The sequence below is a fragment of the Astatotilapia calliptera genome, chromosome 6 (assembly GCF_964374335.1).
Source record: "Astatotilapia calliptera chromosome 6, fAstCal68.1, whole genome shotgun sequence".
Taxonomy (NCBI): domain Eukaryota; kingdom Metazoa; phylum Chordata; class Actinopteri; order Cichliformes; family Cichlidae; genus Astatotilapia; species Astatotilapia calliptera.
This window is the reverse complement of record NC_137427.1, coordinates 18,415,805-18,435,193: the sequence shown is the minus strand read 5'-3', so window position 1 is coordinate 18,435,193 and position 19,389 is coordinate 18,415,805. Positions and strand designations below refer to the sequence as shown.

General features: G+C 38.2%; 1 protein-coding gene across 9 annotated transcripts in view; it reads right to left on the bottom strand.

Annotated features, from left to right (window-relative positions):
* Nucleotides 1-16,220: 16,220 nt before the first annotated feature.
* rbfox2 (RNA binding fox-1 homolog 2) overlaps nt 16,221-19,389 on the bottom strand; it is a 43,457-nt gene continuing 40,288 nt past the window's right edge. For all 9 annotated transcript variants that reach the window (XR_013909668.1, XR_013909669.1, XM_026170733.2 and 6 more), the window contains one exon: nt 16,221-19,095. Coding sequence is in view for 7 of the 9 variants with exons in the window: in XM_026170733.2 (XP_026026518.1) it covers nt 19,051-19,095 (45 nt within the window). In the remaining 2 variants the exon portion in view is untranslated. The remainder of the gene's footprint in view (nt 19,096-19,389) is intronic.

Genomic DNA, 19,389 nt, shown 5'->3' with positions numbered 1-19,389 from the left:
TCCTTCACAGACACTGTGTGTTTTCCTATTTCGAGATGACTTTGTCAGTAAAACCATGATGAAAAATGCTCGGAGATCTGCAAATGCATGACTATAACTGCTACACCAGATAATTTTTGAATTTCCATCACTGAATATACGACAACCTCTCTTGTACAGTTATTAAATCAAAGAAGTTAATCGCATTTTAGACTATAAGGATCAGGATACTCCTGTAGCGATTAAAGGCTATCATGGCACTTGGCAAGAGCCCTGTGTCCTCAATCTGTCATCACTTCTTTATAGACGTGTAATGGAATAACAGGTCACATGATCACCAGAGGACAGAAGTAGACATACTGAATATTGTAGTTTTCACAGCATCATTTGTTACATGTGTGACTATCACACTGGCTTTTAGGGTTTGGATCAAATCTGATGCATAAAGTGAAGAAAACCAGAGTTCATAAAGATTTTACGTGATGTTCTCATGGTACAAAATGAATCTAAAGTACATTTAGCTCATAATTTACATGTATACACTCCATGAAGATTTTATAATAGTGTGATTTTGTTTCTTTGTACATATTCTTAATACAGAGCTGAAACGCTCAAGTTACTTTTATTTAAATAGCACGTTTAAAGGTTGACTCCAAGTAAACCTAAAAACTAAATTTAAAAAAAGCAAAAATAATCATGAAAATATGCAAAATACATGAAACACCATAAAAAGGCCCTTTTTTATGGTGTTTATAAACCTAGAATTTTAAAATGAGTCAAAATTAAATACACTTTATTTCTTTCACTCAGTAATTTGCTTTGTAAAGTTTCCTTGTATGAGTTTACTTGCAGACAGAGATGAAATTTTAGTGGCGTGGCGGTGATATAATGCACACACACCTGAGGCAGATGGCTTTCAGGTATTTAGACTGTGGTTAGATAAAAGCCGCCACTTTATCTCAATCATCAGTTACACAACTTGTAAACCTGTTAGGCTTTGTTATATCCTCGGTGTATGCGAACTGACTAATCCCCAGACCCTGCTGTTGAGCTTCTTCTTGCATCTGCTGGTGGCTCACTTATGCAATTTGCACATGTTTGTCATGAGGAAGAAGAAACATCAAGCGGAGAAAAGAAGAAGCACTTAAAATTATAAAAAAGAGGAGCTGAAATTATGACTTAAAAGCCCGGAGTCCCTTTTTGCATTTTTCTCCTACACATAATTATGAGAATAAAGAATGAATGAGGTTGCATGAAAAAGCTGTAAAAGGGGCAAATTTCATAAATAAATCACAATATGCAACATACAGTTCCCTGAAAATGTCTGCATGAAAAATAACCACTTATTATTGGAGGTCTTGAAAAATTCTTATAAGCTTTTTCCCCTTTTTTGATGTTGATGAAGGCCAGAAATTACCTGTAACAGCAAGATGAAGACAAAACCGACCTCGCAAACATCAAAAAGAATGTGATTAAAAAGAACTATATTAACTGTATGTATGAAACAGTAGTATACTGGCAACATTGTTATTATTTAAAATGATGCAGAGCTAAATTATTTGAATTATTATTCCAACTGCTGCTGATTTCTTTCTTAGTGTCATGTTTGGTCTGGTCATTGTTGCTGTGTGAGCGCTGACAGAGTCTTTGTTGTGTAGATTTCTTGGGTGGGTTGTGAACAACTTACAGACTGTCTGATCTGCTCAGCTGATCCTTGATCACCACTCACTCCCTCAGTACTTATACTGCTCACTTCCACCTGCTCTCTGCCAGACTGTTGCCTTTCCATCGTTCCTGTAGAGTAAATCAGAACCCGAAAGTGAAGCTGAACCTGTTTGCCTGACTCATAATCTCATTACTAATTTAAAATTCCTCCCATCAAATATAGATCAATATAGAACATGGCTACCAAGGAAGAGCAACATCTTGACATTTACATGCAGGCTGCCAATTTGATCCCAAACTCCTTTTGTTCTTTCTCTGCTTCCTGTCCTGTTCTGTTCTTACTCATATTAATCGTATGTGTTGTATTAGGTGCAAATCCTTTCAAATGTGCTCTTCAGATTTGGAACTTTAATCAAATTGAGGGTTGAGAAAAATGTGTGTTGGCATGTGTCCAGAATATTAATACATAAAAACCTTAATTTAAGTGAAAAAGTCCCAGTTTTTACATGAATGTGTTGCTTGTAAAAAGCTTTGGCCACAAACCTCTGACCCACATGGACGAGCTCCAATCTCGTTACAGCCACGAAAGCTGCCAGCTCGTCTGGTCACAGAGTGAAGAGTCACGCCTTCATGCCAGACCAAAGAACAAAGTGACAAACGGGGAACTGCTGATTAGTACATAGCATGAATCACCTGAGAGGTTCCAGGTTTTTCACTGCACTTGTTCTTACCTTCTGCATTCCAGCCCTGCAGATCAAATTTGGGAAGAAACAAAGTGTTTAAGATAACTGCCTCCACAATAGTCCCTGCTTTTCATGTGGTTCATCCACCCACCCATCCATTTTCTTCTGCTTACCCAACTCAGGTTCGTGGGGGAGCTGGAGCCCATCTCAGCTATCATAGCGCATCCGGGAGGCAACTGGAGAGAAACAACATGGAAACAGGAGAACATGCAAACAGCATGTCTAAGGGGTCACCACAGTGGATGGATCTGCACATGTGATTTGGCACAGATTTTTATGCTGGATGCCCTTCCTGTACTCCCGGCACTGGGAGACTGTGTCATTTCAATAACTTAACAGTATACATATAGAGTTGGGGGAGTGGGGGTGATTCTTGGATGTACAGGTTGCAGTTTGTGACAGATTTGCTTCTTAATACACTTGCAAACTATTGCTTCCAACAGTTGCCTGTAGCACTCAAAAACTAGAAATTTGGGGACATTTCTGGATACAATGCTCCTCCTTTCAGTTTTGTGGAAGAAGTAGGCAGCAGTTTGACTGACAGGGTTGTGGCTCAGGTATATGATCTTGCAGCAGTGAGAATCGTTCATATTTTTGTTGCATATATCAAATAAATTGATGCAGCAGACACTTTCAGGTTTGCCCATTAGTGCCAAATGCATCATATTGCATATGGTGGTCTTTGTCCATGCTTCAGGGCATTTAGAGGCTAAATTTTGTTGCATTGTCAGGTTCACTGCACACTAGCAGTTTGCAGTTTACATCTGTAGATTCAGCAATAATATATTCTTAATGAGAACACAAAACAAGGTGTACTCTGTACACTGCACAGACTGTCTGTGAGTGCAATCCTGTAAAAAAGACAGTAGAGGATATTTTTGCTCCACGTAACTATAAATACACTCTGAGCTTAGCTGAGCTTAACAAATGCAAAACCAAAAAATGTTGTAAGACGTAATTCAGAAACTTGCTTTTATTTCATTAACAACACCTGAAACAGTCGCCCGATGCTGATGCTGATGATGCAGCTGCGCCTGCATCGAGCCCCCCTATAAAAAGCAACTTAAGGTGCACTCAGCTGCACTTGAAAAAGCAGTTTAAGGCGAACTGGAAGCCACACTGACAAAGCTTAAGACAATTAACACCATTAAGACTTAATTATCTTACATGGCTGTCTTTAAACAGCTCACATTTGCCTTTTACGAGTAACACAGTTTTGTTTGTTAGTGCTTTCTTTTTCTAATTCTCTTTGAATGCTTGAATGTTAAAAAATACTTGACTGTCAAAAAGACCTTGAATATTTTGCCCAGTGGCACTTTAAAGAAGTTCTAGCTCACAAAGTTTGCAAACTTTCCCCTAATGTTCATGTAAATTCATGGATTTTTTTAAACGCATCAAGGCTTTGAAAATTATTCGAATTTTAGAAATGTATCATTTATTGCTGCAGGTAAAGTTAGTAGTTTTTTTACCTGCTGAGGTTTTGTCCATTTTATTTTTACTACTTTCATTCATTCATATTCACAGTGACTAACCCATACTCCGCTTCTGATGAGATCAGTTTTGTTGCAGACTAAAGCTCTGGTGGTCAAATAGCCGTGTCTCTGCTGCAGGCCCTCTTTTTAATGAACTGGCCAAAGGCTTTGGACTGATGTTTGTTATGTTTATGCCTCATTACACGAGGCAGTGTCCCTTTTGTCTGCTCACAGTTCAGAGGCTCGAACAGTTAATTGATGCAGTGACACAAAAGCACATTAGTACCCGGAGGCCTCACACATACTGTCACTGGCACCAACAAAAAGCACCAGACACACGCAAGCAGCAAAATGTTGCACTGCAAAGTCGCACTGAGAAGCTTAAATGCTGCTCAGAATACAGTGTAATTAAGTAACAAGTAGACACGCTTAAGTCATTTTAAAAACTATTTCTGTCTTCCATGAGCACAGACAAAACCCTGACACAACATCCTATTAACAGAATTTCTAATGTGTGAAATATACCAGTCACTTAGGAATACCCGTTTAACTGCCCATTAACACAAATATCTAATCAGCCAATCACATGGCAGGATTTCCTTGCATTCAGGCATATAGATATAGTCAAGTTGCTGCTAAAGTTCAAACCGAGCATCAGAATAGAGAAAAAAGGTTAAAGTTAAAATTACAAGTAAAGGAGGTGGGGAGAGAGTGTGTGTAACCATAACTGTATTTAAACAACAACAACAAATTAACCATTTTACTGTTGTTGTTCGTGTGTTATTAATAAAAGTTTCACTAACCAATTTGTCATGCAGTATGTCATGGTAATGGATGTACGGTGAAAAGAAAGAAAGAAAGAAAGAAAGAAAGAAAGAAAGAAAGAAAGAAAGAAAGAAAGAGGAACTGAGGCAGGCTCTCTTAAATACCTGACGCAGCCTACCTGTGCAGTGCTCAGTGTGCTCTTGTTTTACAGGTGAAGCATTCTCATATAAATAATAGATTTCATTTACATATCTTTGTTAATTTGTGCCACAATGTGTATGAAGTTACCTGAGAAATAGCAGGTGTCAGACTGCAGCTCTCAGACTGTACAATCAAAACTGCTCCCAACAAACACAGATGTTTACATCAGTGCTGTAACAACTTCTACTGTTATAACTGCACATTACTTTTCTCAGCTTATATATACACTAACTTATTGGAAGTTACATGTCTACTTTTTAATGCACAGGTACAATACACAGTCTGCACTTTTCTAATTATTCTAAATATTCTTAACTATTTAAACATCTTTCAGTATCCTGCTCTGTTTGCACACTATCTGTACGCTAATTTTAACAACTGTACTGTACTCTGCTCTGGTAACTATTGTCCATGATGTAAATATGTAAAAATTGTGTTTTCTGTTCTGTGTCCTGTTCTTTTTTGTATGTGTGTGGGGGTTTTTTGCTGCTGATACAACCAAATTTCCCCTTGTGGGACAATTAAAGGATTATTCAATTCTCTATTCTAAAAGCTATTTGTGGTATTTGTTAACCTAAACTGTTGCACCACACTCTATTTCCTCTTGTTTGACCAATAAAAGGATACCATCCCATTCTGGATGAAAGACCCAATAACGCATAAGTGTTAATTCCACCCATCCATCCTTTCCCTTCTGCTTATCCAGTTCAGATTTGTGTGTTAATATTTATAAATAAAATTAATATTAATCTGTAAAAAATTAAAAAAGCAAACTAATTTGTTTGCACACGTGCGTTTTAGTTTTTATCTGCCGTTAGTAAGCACGGCCTAATTGATGCTGATCGGCTAACCTAACACGACCTTTGCTGCAGTGTTCATTTATCAAACCTTTCTCTGCACTGGTGAAGAAAAAACAAAAGACTGCTTCTGTGAATAAGTAGGTCTGGTTGCCATGGAAACAGTATATTCAGTTACGCTCCTCGTCTTCAATTTTTTGCTCACAATTTATCCCTGCAGCCGGTTTTGTTTTATTTTATTATTTTTTTTTTATTTTTAAAACAATTTGAGTTAATAACTGTGGATTTTACCGTTTTATACCCTGCAAATGAATCAGACCAGAGTCTGTGGTTATTGTACTGCTGTGTGCAAAATCCTAAATTAAACCTTCGGTGTTAATATGAGCTAAGACACAAAGACACGTAGTTAGTGGAAAATATTCTCATTTATTGAGTTCATTAAAAATATTTCCATTTACTGAGAAAATATAGGATTTATCTAATTCACTCAGGCGGGTTGTGAATTATAGACTTTCTCATTATAATAATGAAAAAAAAGCACAAACACACAAACACAAGGGAAATTTGCTAATACACAAAATAGACTGTGCAATGTTAATCAGCAGCTTTGGCGAGCAGAGGTGGTAGATGAGTTAAGAAGAACAGTCCAAAGATATCACAGATATCAAACTGTCTTTTATTCATTTTTATATTATTTTTTCTCTGCATGGGTTATTAGAGATGAAAGTGAGGGGTTCGGGAGATGAAGAGAAGCTGGGGATTAGGAAAAGTAGGAAAGGACGATGGAGCATTGGTGGAAAAGTGGGGGGAGGGTTGGGTGACAAAGTGCATGAGACAAAAGAGAGTGTGAGGGGGTTTGTTTTCAGGTCAAACCTCTAAAACATCAAAAGCTGCCTCCTCTGTGCAGGTCGTAGAGTTCTAGCTGCTTAATTGACAGTAGGACCACATGAGGGGTAAACAGGGGGGAAAAAAGAAGAAAAACAGCTAAATGCTGCAATGTTTTTGCTAGCTGATCAATTTGTGTGCAATGTATCTCAAATTACATTAGGGACAATGAATATGAGGATGGGTATTTTGGGAAGGAGAAGGAAAGCTGGGCTGTGAGGTGAGAGACAGGAGGACTCGGTCCAAGAAAACAGTTGAGGTTTCTAGACGATTCCATATTTCGCCAGGTCGCTAAGCTCCATGTCCCCAAAGGCTTCCCATGGGCAGACCACGGTGAAGTCTGTGCCAAGACCCTCCATGCCGGGGATGTCGTCTCCAAATCTAATTGGAAGAAACAACAAGCTTTGATGAGCAAAACCAGCAGAAAGAAAGACAAAGTTATGGAAGAAAAGCTGCACGTGTGATGTTAAAAACAAAACAAAGAAAGCATCTCACCCCTTCTGGCCCGGTTTGGGCGCCTTGCTCTTGAAGGTGCGTGCGGCCCTCTGCTTAAATTTGGGAGGTGCTTTCTTGTCAACGGGAGTTGCGACGTCTGCCATTGTGTTTGGTTCCTGAAAGAGAAAACAGGTTAAAAAATAACAGTAATATGTTGATTTCCTGCAAAGATACCACTAACAATTCAGATTTATTGGAGGAGAACTTGTAATTTCTTTTTCTCAGCATGTGTTTTGCTTATTCTTCTATCTTTGTGAATCACTTTCTGTGGGTTTCTTTTTTTATGCTGTTTCTTCATGCCTTTTATTGTCTTACATAAACCAGTTCCAGTGCCTTGGTGCTAAAGGTTGTTATAGAAATAAAACTGAATTTGCCTCTTTTCTTTGTTCGGCTACAGCAATCAATAATCTCCTCTTTACAGAGGAGTCATTGCACATCCCTTCTGGAAACACTTATATTTCACACTCAGGCTTGCAAACAACCAAGCAAATCACTAAATTATGAGTGCATTAACCATTGGAAATAAAATCCTCAACCAGCAAGTTCACCCAAATCCAATCCAACAGTGCCTTGAGCAGTATTTACAAAAAGGCCATCACAAAGCATTGCTTCTTATGAAATGTCTCATTTCAACTCCATTTCAGGCGTGATACTCAGGAAGGAAAAGAAAAGCTGTAAAGCCAGTGCTCTGTTTTTCTCTGCTGTGAGGATGTAGTTACAAAAGCAGAAAAGAATCTGAGGTAATACAAAGCAATAATAGCCTAAACTCCTCGCACAAGAGCTGACAAAATTGCAGTTTCATCTCACCTTTTGTTCAAAGTCTCAAAGAGTTTTTCTGATGCTGTCTGGCGAGTCTGTCGTTTTCTCACTTGTGGTGTCTCTCTCAGACTGACGACCCGTTTTTAAAGTCCTCCGAGCTGCTAATCCACTCAGATGTTCGCTCTGTGATGTGCCAGCTCTGCCCTATTCTGAACCAGCTCAGCCACAAATAGAGGAGATAAAGGATAGTGAGATATAAATACAAGGTGTATTTCAAGATAGACATGCCTGTAAATGTGCAAACTGAAGCAAACTACAGAGGAGCCATTCACGGGCAGCAGCGGGCAACAGTGATTAACACACAAATCTAAATATGGAGAAAGATACCTGTCTATCTAACTGCCATAGCTACATTATCAATCAATCACCCATCGATCACCACACGCATCAGTTTCTACCTGAATCATGCAATCATTTACTGAATATTCACTGCCACTTCATTAGGCACACCTATTTAACTGCTTGCTAACATGGATATCTAATTAGTAAATCATGTGGCAGCAACTCTGTGATTTTATTCACGTCGACGCGATCAGAATGATCTGATGAAGTTCAAATCGAGCATAAGAATGAGGAAGAAAAGTGATTTAAGTAACTCTTGATTTTGGCTTGGCTTTTGGTGCCAGATGAGCTGGTCTGAGTATTAGTATCACAAACTGGTGGGACTTTCCCACACAGCCGTCTCTAGGGTTTACCGTGAATGGCCTGAAAAAGAGGAAATATTCAGTGGGCAGTTCTTCGGGTAAACCAAAACATTCCTTGCTGATGCCAGAGGTTGGAGGAAAAATTGCCAGACTGCTTCAAGTTGACATGAAAGCAAGTGTGACTTAAATAAGCACTTGTTACAACCAGGGTGCGCAGAAGAGCATCTCTGAACAGACAGCAGGTCAAACCTTGAGGCAGATGGGCTACAGCAGCAGAACACCTCACCACTGTACACATCTTGCGATGGCTGCTTCACATGCAGGATGACGCCTCATGTCACAAAGTTCAAAACATCTCAATGTGGCTCTGTGATCGTCAAAAGGCTGCGATGCTGAACAAAAAAGAAAATATGGAAATTAGATTGTGACAGTTAAGGAAATTATTTATACATTTTGATTGTGTTTCATTCTTTCAGTCCTGTTATCACCTGTACTTCAAGTACAGGTAAATTATTTTGTGCACAATCTCATCACCCTCCTGTGTGTTTCATGAGGTTATATTTATGAGGGTAAAATTTTGCATCCCTTCACTGACTTCACTGTACTGAAGGGGTAACCATCATTTCTTCTACCATTGTTTACCCAAATTTAATATTTTACACCTCTTCATGGATTGGAGATAATATTTGTAAACAAATGTGTCCTGACATAGCTTCAAGAGGATCTGGAGCACCACGTGATGTAAGAGCAGAGGTGCCCTGAACTCTCTTCAGGTGATGAATCAGATGCTGACAAATAAAGAACACTTAGCTATTCAGCTTTTAATCCTTCAACACATGGCATGAACTGTGCCTAGGTACAGTATGTAGACCTTTAAATGAATGATTACCAATGTGACAGGTGTGGTCTGCAGGTAGTAACACACTAATGCTGTCTTTACAGTTAATGTAAGGCAATAAAAAGAAAGAAAGAAAGAAAATCTGAGCTTTAAGGCTACTGTACAGCTTTTCTGGGGCTTTCCTAAATTTAATTATCTGATTAATACTGGAAGAAGTGCCTAAAAGCTCTGGGCAGGACTGGATTATTATTATTTTTTTTTTTTGGTCAAATTTATTGTTTGTTTGTTTGTTTGTTTTTTCAAATTAAGAATGATCACGATCAGCTGATTATGATTTCAAGCTCAACTGTTATGTAGATTAACAAAAAGGTATTTGGTAAAATGCATCTACCAGAAAATATTCCTCTATTGACAGTCAGAATCAAGCCCCAAACAGGTTAATATCATTGAATGAACCTCTTAGTTTCTCTTCTCCGCTGTGCTTCATTATATAAGGAACATATGTCTTTATATGGCAAGACGCATTAGGGTGAACATATGAGGCCACTCCCTAAGCTAATCAAGGGAAAAATCTAGACCGTGCTGTAAAAAAATAGGACAGAAAAGCTATGGATAAGCATGTTAGAGGGATTAGAGGGGAGAGTATATAAGCAGGGAGCAAGCCATAGACTACAACAACACGAACAGACCAGAGAGGCATAATCCAGAAGCCACCCGTGCTACTGCAACAACAGGTAAGATCTAACTCTGACTTTCACTCAGCTGTGAGCTTTGGTTGACTTTCCATTCTGCAGTGAAGATTACTAAGAGAAGAATTAAAGAGTAAGAGTCACTTAAGAACTTTATTTTGGAGATATATTTTACACATTTCTAAAAAAATAAAACCAAAAGATCATTTCAAGCTTTATAGTTTAAAGTTTGTGCACTGTATGTCTTCTTTACATCATTTTTTTCTTCTTTATGCTTTCAATTTTGTAAATGCTGTTTAGAAAAGCATTTAAAAAGTCATTATAAGTTTTTTTTTAATTGTGTAAGACAGCCAAGGGAGGCTTATTTGTGGGGGGGTTTGCAAATAATGTCGAAATTAACAGAAACCTATGAAATATATCGCTCCCCTTGATACAAAAAACAAAAACCTTCAAGTAAACCTTCAAAAGGAAAAATTAATTTACACTGGCATCCTTTTAACTCTTTTATTTGTCTTATTATTTCAGCATGTTATAACACCTGTCACTATAGCCTTATTTAATTTGTACTAAAATTTTACGGAAAACCAAATAAAAAATATTCATTAATTAGTTTCTTTAAAATGATTAATTTATTTATGTAGTTGTGTTTTTGTACACAATTGCAATGTTATATATGTATATATGTATGTATATATATATATATATATATATATAAAAAGCAGCAAGGTGTTGTAACTACATTATAAAAAGTTGAATAAAGGTGGGATACTTAGGAGTTAATCTGCTTGCTGTTACAAAAGTCCATCAGTGAGGTCAAAGCACATTTGTAATCAGGAGCACTGATGAGCTTAACTGTGACACAGTCAACTGAGCCAAGAAAAGACCAGATTAAAGTAGACTGAAATTGTTGTTCAGGTCAAATCCCCTTATACCCGAGCTTATTATTTACACCACGCAGGTTAACCTTCAGTCTAACAGCAGAATTAGCAGAAATCCTGGTCTCTAAATATATGCCGTGTTAACTTGACCACACATGAACTCAAAAGTCAAGGTGTAAAAATAGCCACTGATGGTGTAACAAAGCTTAAGGTGCTATGGTAGCTTTGGTTTATAATTTGATCTAAGCTGCAAGTGTTATATCATCAAAGAGGAGGAGGACGACGAATGGTCTTAAACACCAAGATTAAGTGATTAACTGTTTATTCTTTTTCTCTCAGATCATAAACAATGGCAGACGCACCTGCACCTGCTGACAAGAAGGCACCTCCCAAGTTCAAACAGAGGACAGCCCGTACCTTCAAGAGCAAGGCCCCCAAACCAGGCCAGAAGGGGTGAGAGGAAGACACGGCACAACATTTCTAATACTTCACGCTCCAACCGCACTAAATATTAAAGCTAGCGCATGACAGTTAGGAGATAGTAGTCCATTTTAGCTTGAGGGATGACATTTAAAAATCATATTGCCACATCCTATAATAGAACAGTGTTGAAGACTAAAGCAGTGGCTCGTGAATATTTAATTTCACGGGTATTCGGATCAAACTTGTGATCGATTGGATTATTTTTGCTAAACTAGTTTCAAAACAGTTACATCGACTGTTGGACTAACATTTGCAACACAATACTTAAACAATCACAGGGGATAGTATTTCAATCACAGAACTCTTCTGCTTTCTTTGACACATGAAATCCTTGCTCGAGTATAGTCTTTGCATAGTACAGAGCATGGACGCCAAGCTCAATTTACATCGTGGGCCATGTACACCCCACTTTGATCTTAAGTGTCTAAGGAAGTTTAACTACCCATTCTAAAACTCAGAAATCTCTATTGTAGATAATAAAATATACTAATAGTTTCTATATTACTTCATTATTTTGGTATATTATGGGAGAGGTGTGTATCAGTGGGAAAAGGTGTAAAACTTATGAAAATACAGTTAAAAGTCCAAATCTAACCCCTCCTTCATATTCTTCGATGGCATCCAGTGGGCTGGACTGGAGTCTTACCCAGGCCTTGTGTTTGACACACCTGATATTGAGTACTCATTAAACGATACACAGTGAAAGCAGGTCAAGAGTTAAGACATACTTTTGTTGCTTTTTTTAGATTCGGAGACGACATCCCCGGCATGGAGGGTCTCGGTACAGACTTCACAGTGGTCTGCCCATGGGAAGCCTTTGGGGACATGGAGCTCAGCGACCTGGCGAAATATGGAATCGTCTAGAAACCCTCCCGTGCCCTTTCCTCAATTATAAACCTCCCTGCACTAATTTTCCTCCACTCAGTCCTCTTATCTTTCATTTCACAGCCCAGGAGGCTTTCCCCCTCCCCAAATCCCGACTTGAAGTTTATTGTGGTTGTTACACCCATATGTAGTTTGGGAAAAATTACACAAAACCTTCTATCCTCAAGGTTGATCCAACTATGTGTCAAAGCTATCATATATTACATTAAATAGCTCTATGTACATTTATTTATTTATATATGCTTCACTGAGGTGTCCGTGTGTCAACCTGCTCCTCCAAACTCCCTCCATTGTACTTTGTGCTGGTTTGTTTGTTCTGAGAGACCATTCAGATATGTTGAAAGCAAGTTTCCTCACAGCTGCATCATCACTAAACCTTCTCTCTTCTGCCTTTTCCGCTCCGCCCGTCCTCCACCTCTTTGGAGTTATTTTTTCTTAATGTACAGATGATGATGAATATATAAATAAAAATATTTTTATTTTTATGAAATATGAATGTAATGTTGCACATGCTATTAATGTAGGAATGGAAGTTATGTCAATAAATACTTTCCCCTATAAAAACCTTTGTGTCTTTTTGAACAGATACTATACTTTTAAGGTAATCAAAGAAAACAAACATTTATGCGAGCCAGACAACGTCAGAGATTTAAACATCTCAACATTAGTTACATGTATTATCACAAACTCGTGCAAGGGAACCTCATGGTTTCATGACATATGATGAAAAAATTTAGTTTTGTTAACGTAAATTATATAAAATTATATAGCTCCCATAGGTCATTTATAGCTATTTGATAGGTGGTTGCTGGGCAACGTGGCTATGTCATGAAATCTGATATAGATAAGAACCTTATGAAGCCTAAGATGGGCCTGCAAGTCGGGTTTGGGTGCTCGACTCCTGATCATGTAGGAGTAGTATGCGGACAAAGAAACAGACAAACAGACAGAAATGTATTATTTTATGTATAGATATCGATCACACAGACTGCTTTCCATGGATATTTGTGATCCTCGTTTTTTGTTTTTTTTTCTTCCTGTGTTCAACACAAGATTAAAGCTTTCACTTATCCAGTAATCCACTGAATCAATGATATGGCACAACTTTGTTTATGGACCTTTGTTATGATTCCCAGGTAATATCAATGACTGTCAGGTTGCTATTTGAGGTTATGAACAAAGTATTTCACAAATACTGCCAACCAAACACTTGGGCACAATCACAGGTTGTTCTGATTGTGATTTAAAAAATTAAATCAACAACAACAAATAAAAAACCCTCCACTTTCCTCACTTGTATTTACTAAATCAGCCTCAGTGGTCTGCAAATTAGCTGTGGAAGATTCTCAAAACCATCTGTTTTGTCTGAAGGTTATCTCTGTAAGCTGTGAAAATTCATTGCAAATTTTTAGCCTGTGAGAATCTAGACCCAGTTTAAGGCCTGCACTTTTTCAAAATGGAGTCAAAATGTTTATTAGGTGAAAGAGTCTCAGTGCATGCTCAATAACAGGAAATCCCAGAAAGTAAATTGTGTTCATTTGAACAAAGCATTTTTTCCCACTAAAAACACTACAAATAGGATGAACGATCAACTTTCTGGGAATAGATGAGAGGATTGATGAGGTATGACCTTAACCTTGTGGACAGTTACACTGTTTTTGTAAAATGAAAATAAGACATTTGTGGGGCTTTATCTGAAGATGGTCTCTGCCACTTCATCTTGTGACTGGGGGGAAATAAATTCAGCCCATTGAAACTAGAATTTTGCTCATGCTTGATCAGCTTTATCCAAAGAATGGAAGAATACACTTGCTTTTAAAGCCACCTTCAGCTTCACTCAAGGGCTTGAGAGTGCTTGAAGGTCAGACAGTGACCCGAATTTTATATCTTTAGTCTACATAGAGTTTAATAGCAGAAAGAAAAAAGTAAGAAGATGTGCAAAAAAACATAAAAACAAAATAGATGGTTACCCGGCTTTGCTCCTTGGCCCTCAACTAGATTGGATGAACTGAAATAATTCTTCGTTGGTCATTAAAATCTGTGATAGTGTCATTTTACTTCTAGCACACTCATCCAGTGTAAAATCCTTATCAGCATGCTAACAAGTCACTTGACTTTGTCAGCAAACGATGGGAGGTCTGATTTGTGTGTGTCTCTCCAAGTGCTTTGATGTTTCAGTCAAACTACTGGGTTTACAGATGAGAAGAGCCGGATTCACTGACCAGACTTTAATAGGTATACCTTGCTAGTGTTGGGTTGGACTACATTTTGCCCCCTTTGGCTGCATATTTGTTGCTGCACATCCTTGATAGGAATCTTCAGCACATCCCCAAGGTCCTCTAGTCGATTAAAATCTGTGGACTCCTCAGGCCATCTGAGAAGAGTGAACTCACACCAACACCAGTCTGAACCATCAAGACAGAATGGATCAGTGTTTTTATGCTGTTTCAAGCCTAATTCCATCTTGACCATCTGTCACCAAAACTATGTCTTCAGCAGGTCTTCTTGGTCGTATGTGCATGCCTAAATGCACTGATCTGCTGCAGTGTGGTTGGCTGATTAGATATTTGCATTAACTAGTAGTTGAACAGCTGTACCTAATGAAATGGCAGTGGCAAATGCAATTCACAAGAGTTATTTGTGACCAAAACTGAGCTAAAAGTTGAATGTGGATTTTCTGGTGGAAACAGATACACCTACAGTACAGTGCATCCAGAAAGTATTCACAGTACTTCACTTTTTCCACTTTTTGTCATGTTACAGCCTTATTCCAAAATGGATACATTTATTTTTCCCCTCCAAATTCTGCACACAATACTCCATAATCCCAAAGTGAAAAGGTTTGTCCGAAATTATTGAAAATGTATTAAAAATAAAAAACAAAAAATATAATATGTACATAAGTATTCACAGCCTTTACTCAATACTTTGGACCTTGGAAGGACCTTGGCAGCAATTACAAGCTTAAGTATTTTTGAGAATGACGCTACAAGCTTGGTACATGCATTCATCTCTACCCTGACTGGTCCTCTGTCAAAAAGCATAATGCTGCCACTAACATGCTTCACTATAGGTGGTAGTGGCCAGGTTGCCTGGTTTCTTCACATCAAAAAAAAGTCAATTTTTATTTCATCAGACCAGAATTTTGTTTCTCATGGTCTGAGACACCTTCAGTTGCCTTTTAGCAAACTCCCGCTGGGCTTTTATGTGAGGAGTGGCTTCCGTCTGGCCACTCTACCATACAAGCCGGATTGATGAAGTGCCGCAGAAATGGGTACCCTTATAGAAGGTTCAGAATGACCATTTGGTTATTAGTCACCTCCCTGACTAAGGACCTTCTACCTTAGTAAAAGGGCCTTCCTATCTAGGAAAAAATGCTGTTGGTTCCGAACTCCAAACGACTGAGGCCACTGTCACTGTTGAAGAAATGTTCCTGTTGCGTTTGCCAGATCTCTCCCTCGATACATTGTGTCTCTGAGGTCTACACATAATCCCTTGGACTTCATGGCTTGGTCAGACATGCATTATCAACTGCGAGGCCTTACATAGACAGGCGTCCTATCAGCTGAATTTACCACAGGTGGACTCCAATCAAGTTGCAGAAACATCTGAGAGACGATCAGTGGAAAGAGGATGCACTTGAGCTCAATTTTGAGTTTCACTGAGATGGCTGTGAATACTTTTTTCACGTTGTCATTATGGGATGAAAAATGAATGAATTCCATTTTGAAATAAGGCGATGGTAATGTGACAAACTGTGGAATAAATTGATTGGACAGTAGAAATAAATAATGATGCTTATTTATAGTAGATACCATCATGTTCATCCTATTATCATGAACACAGTATCATGGTTACAGTTTGCTTGCAGTGGCCAGTGTGGACAATAAAAGTCAATCTGCATCCGGGTTTGCCAGCTGCACTATAATATAAGACTCAACCACTTTAATAATGCATAGAAAGAAAAAAACAATCTGAGAAGTTCAATCACAACAAAACATTTTTATATAAAACATTTTATATGGACATTCAATAACAAAAAAAACATAATGGCAGTCAAGGGGGAATACAGACATGACAGAGGAAAGGGGACTGTCCATTGAGAAACCATAGCAACTATGAAGGATGACCACATAGTTTACTATAATACACTGGCAAGAAAACCACGACAGGAAAAAAAATGAAGCTGCCACGTGTCATTTGTGCGGCAGCCATTTTGTTTGTCACCGGGCCTTTTTGCCAAACAGCACTGTGCTCTTTGATGCGTTAACTAGCTTAGATTCGCTAGCTGCCTGTCATGGAGTTTAGTGGTAAAGAAGAACGCAGCTGGGCTCTGCTGCTCAGGAATCAAATATGAAAAGACACAAGATTCATGCAAAACTATTTTTTTATATATAACTCGACAAGTATCGCTCATGCTGGTTTGTCCATGCCTTCAGTGGCTCCAAAAGTCCATCTTAGAGTATTTTGTGTAGCACATGTCAAGCCAGAACATGCTGGGTACTGTTAGCATCTTTGGCTAGTGCCTTTTTTTTTTCTTTTTTTAAAAAAAAGAAAAATTAAAAGTGTCTGAAGCACATTCTACATTAATATGGAGATTTTTTTTTAAAGTAACACTAAATGACTTGAGAAAATCCAACAGCAGCACATTTAAAAGAAAGGGAGAAAAAAAAGCATGTTAATGAAAAGCATGTTTTCCTGATTGTGAGAAGCAGAAAACACAAAAGGTAGCTTTGAAGATGGATAAAAACAACTTCATATCCCAATGCTGACAAATTGTTTTTCGCCAGGAACCTTAACCTGTGCATGTATGAGCGATAACACTTTTTTCAAACAAATCCAGAGTAGCCAAGCTGACAGATTTAGCCAGTGAAATGTAAGGAATCATTAAGATTTCAAACCAAAACAATACAGACTGCTTTAACTCAAGTGCTACAGGCCTATGTTCACTCATTCCAAATAGCTCAGTCGCTTGCAAAACATGGACACACGTACACAAAAAAAAGTGTTACTGTATATTTTGAAATATGATAAATGTCAAGCTAGCAGATCCTATGATCAATCAAAAACAAACAAACAAACAAACAAAAAATGACTGAATAGTCAACCAAAAGGACAAAAGTTTGGTGGTGTGACACGCATACCTTTGTTTGTCCCCAACCAGCTATGCTTTCCAGCTGAAGAACTTTACTCCCAAGAGAAAAAACAAAGTCACTTGAAAATGTCCTTGCACCTTACAGGACAAGGAACAACACAGAAGATGAAAGTAAATAATAAAAACAGCTGTAGGATTATGATAATAACAATAACAAAGATAATATATTTATACATACGGCAGAAAAATGTGCTTTCTACAAATCTTTGGAACAAAAACAAAAGCCCAAAAATAAAAAAAAGCCACATTTTGGAAATATAGAATACAATGGAATAGAAATATGCACAATTGTGTTTTGCATTTAAATATTTACTACAAACTCACTAACTGAATCTCTCTCTCTTGCTCAGCAGTTGCTGCTGCAGCATCTTAAACACAATACCAACAGAAGTATGTTTCAGGAAGACTCATCCATTGCTGGACACTCTACAAAAGATGGAATATGAGGGGAGGGGGATCCAAATAATATATTCCTACACTAAAAGGACCAACCACTATTTGAACCCCAGGGTTTAGTTTGGGTGTAAACTCCACTAAACGGGAACCTTTCCCCCCCCCTTCTTCTTCTGTGTAGTGTTGCCATGTTTGTAGTGTCGGGTGAAGTCCCGTGCACGGATATAAGCTGTTTTCATATACCTGACAGCATATTTGTACTTTGTTAATGATTTTTAACCCCAGGGTTCACTGTTGAATCCATGACAGCAGCGGCTGCTGACTCAAACATAAGAATGGTTTTATAAGAGTAATAATGAGAATAATTACAATTACAAATATCATTAATAATAATAATTTGGTAACTTTTTTTTCTCTCTAAACTAATTTCTTTGCATATAACAATTTTAAGTTTAAAGGTTTACCATTTCCACATACTAAGAAAACTTGAGGTAAGGAACAGCTCTAATAAACCCTCCCTCCTTCAGCTTTCGGACGTGATTTCTATAGCGTTATAAACCGTCACATCATCTCTCCAAGCTGCCACATTCAGTCTCCCTCTGCCAGAAAGAACACCGCGGGATTGGAAATCCTCTCCTTACTATCCGCCCACGTTGAGGAGGAATTATAAAATCCATCCGTGGGTGGTTTTATCATTTGACTCGTCATTCTGGTTCAGAATGTTTTCTCGGTGCTCTTTCTGCGCACCGTCTTTCTTCCTACTGCCCTGATGTTTTCCTTCAGCGGAGAGCGTGTGCAGGCCACACAACGCTCGGCTCTTTCATGCACTCACACACACACAAACACGCACACGGGTGACGGCTGTTTTAAGTGTCAGTTATCCACATGCAGCCTTTGGAAGAACATCTGGGCTCTGTCCCAAATCTTGTGCTGCTGAGTGCAGAGGGAATAAGAAGGGGAGACTATAATACAGCCGTGCAATAGGGAAGGAGGCCATCTTAAGTCTTATTTTTTTCTCTTCTTCTTCTTCTTCTTTTTTTTTTTAACATTAAGGCCATCCTTCAGTCTTTAATACAGCATTCCTCTATTTCTGTATTAGCGTATATAAGAAAACGTGGGACTGCTCTGGGGTGGGATCTGAAATATCTTCTTTGTGGTCAAGTCCACGTTTTAAAACTGGGTGCAGTCCACCTCCGTGACAACAGGGGGAGCTCTTTCAAAGTAATTCAATGGAAGAGAGGAGCTCCTGGGAAATGTAGTGTCTTTAGTAGGGAGCAAATCTACTGTAGCCTCCCCTGTACAGCGTAGCCTACAAAGCAATAAAAGGAACACTTAGTGAATAAAATCGTTCACTAGAGTCAGAATTGCAGTTGTTTCAAGCTGTGATTCGTCATTTTCGTCAATACATCACAGAAAAAGACCAAAACGAATTGATTTGTCAAACACGAGTTGCTGGTGTACGCATAGCCTAATAAAAGTACACAGAACCCTTATGCCAGATACACATTGGTAAAATAAAACTGCTCATTTTTCCTTAATTCAGACTCTTTCTTAGTTGCATAAACACTATTATACATATTAATCAGTGACTACAACATAACAT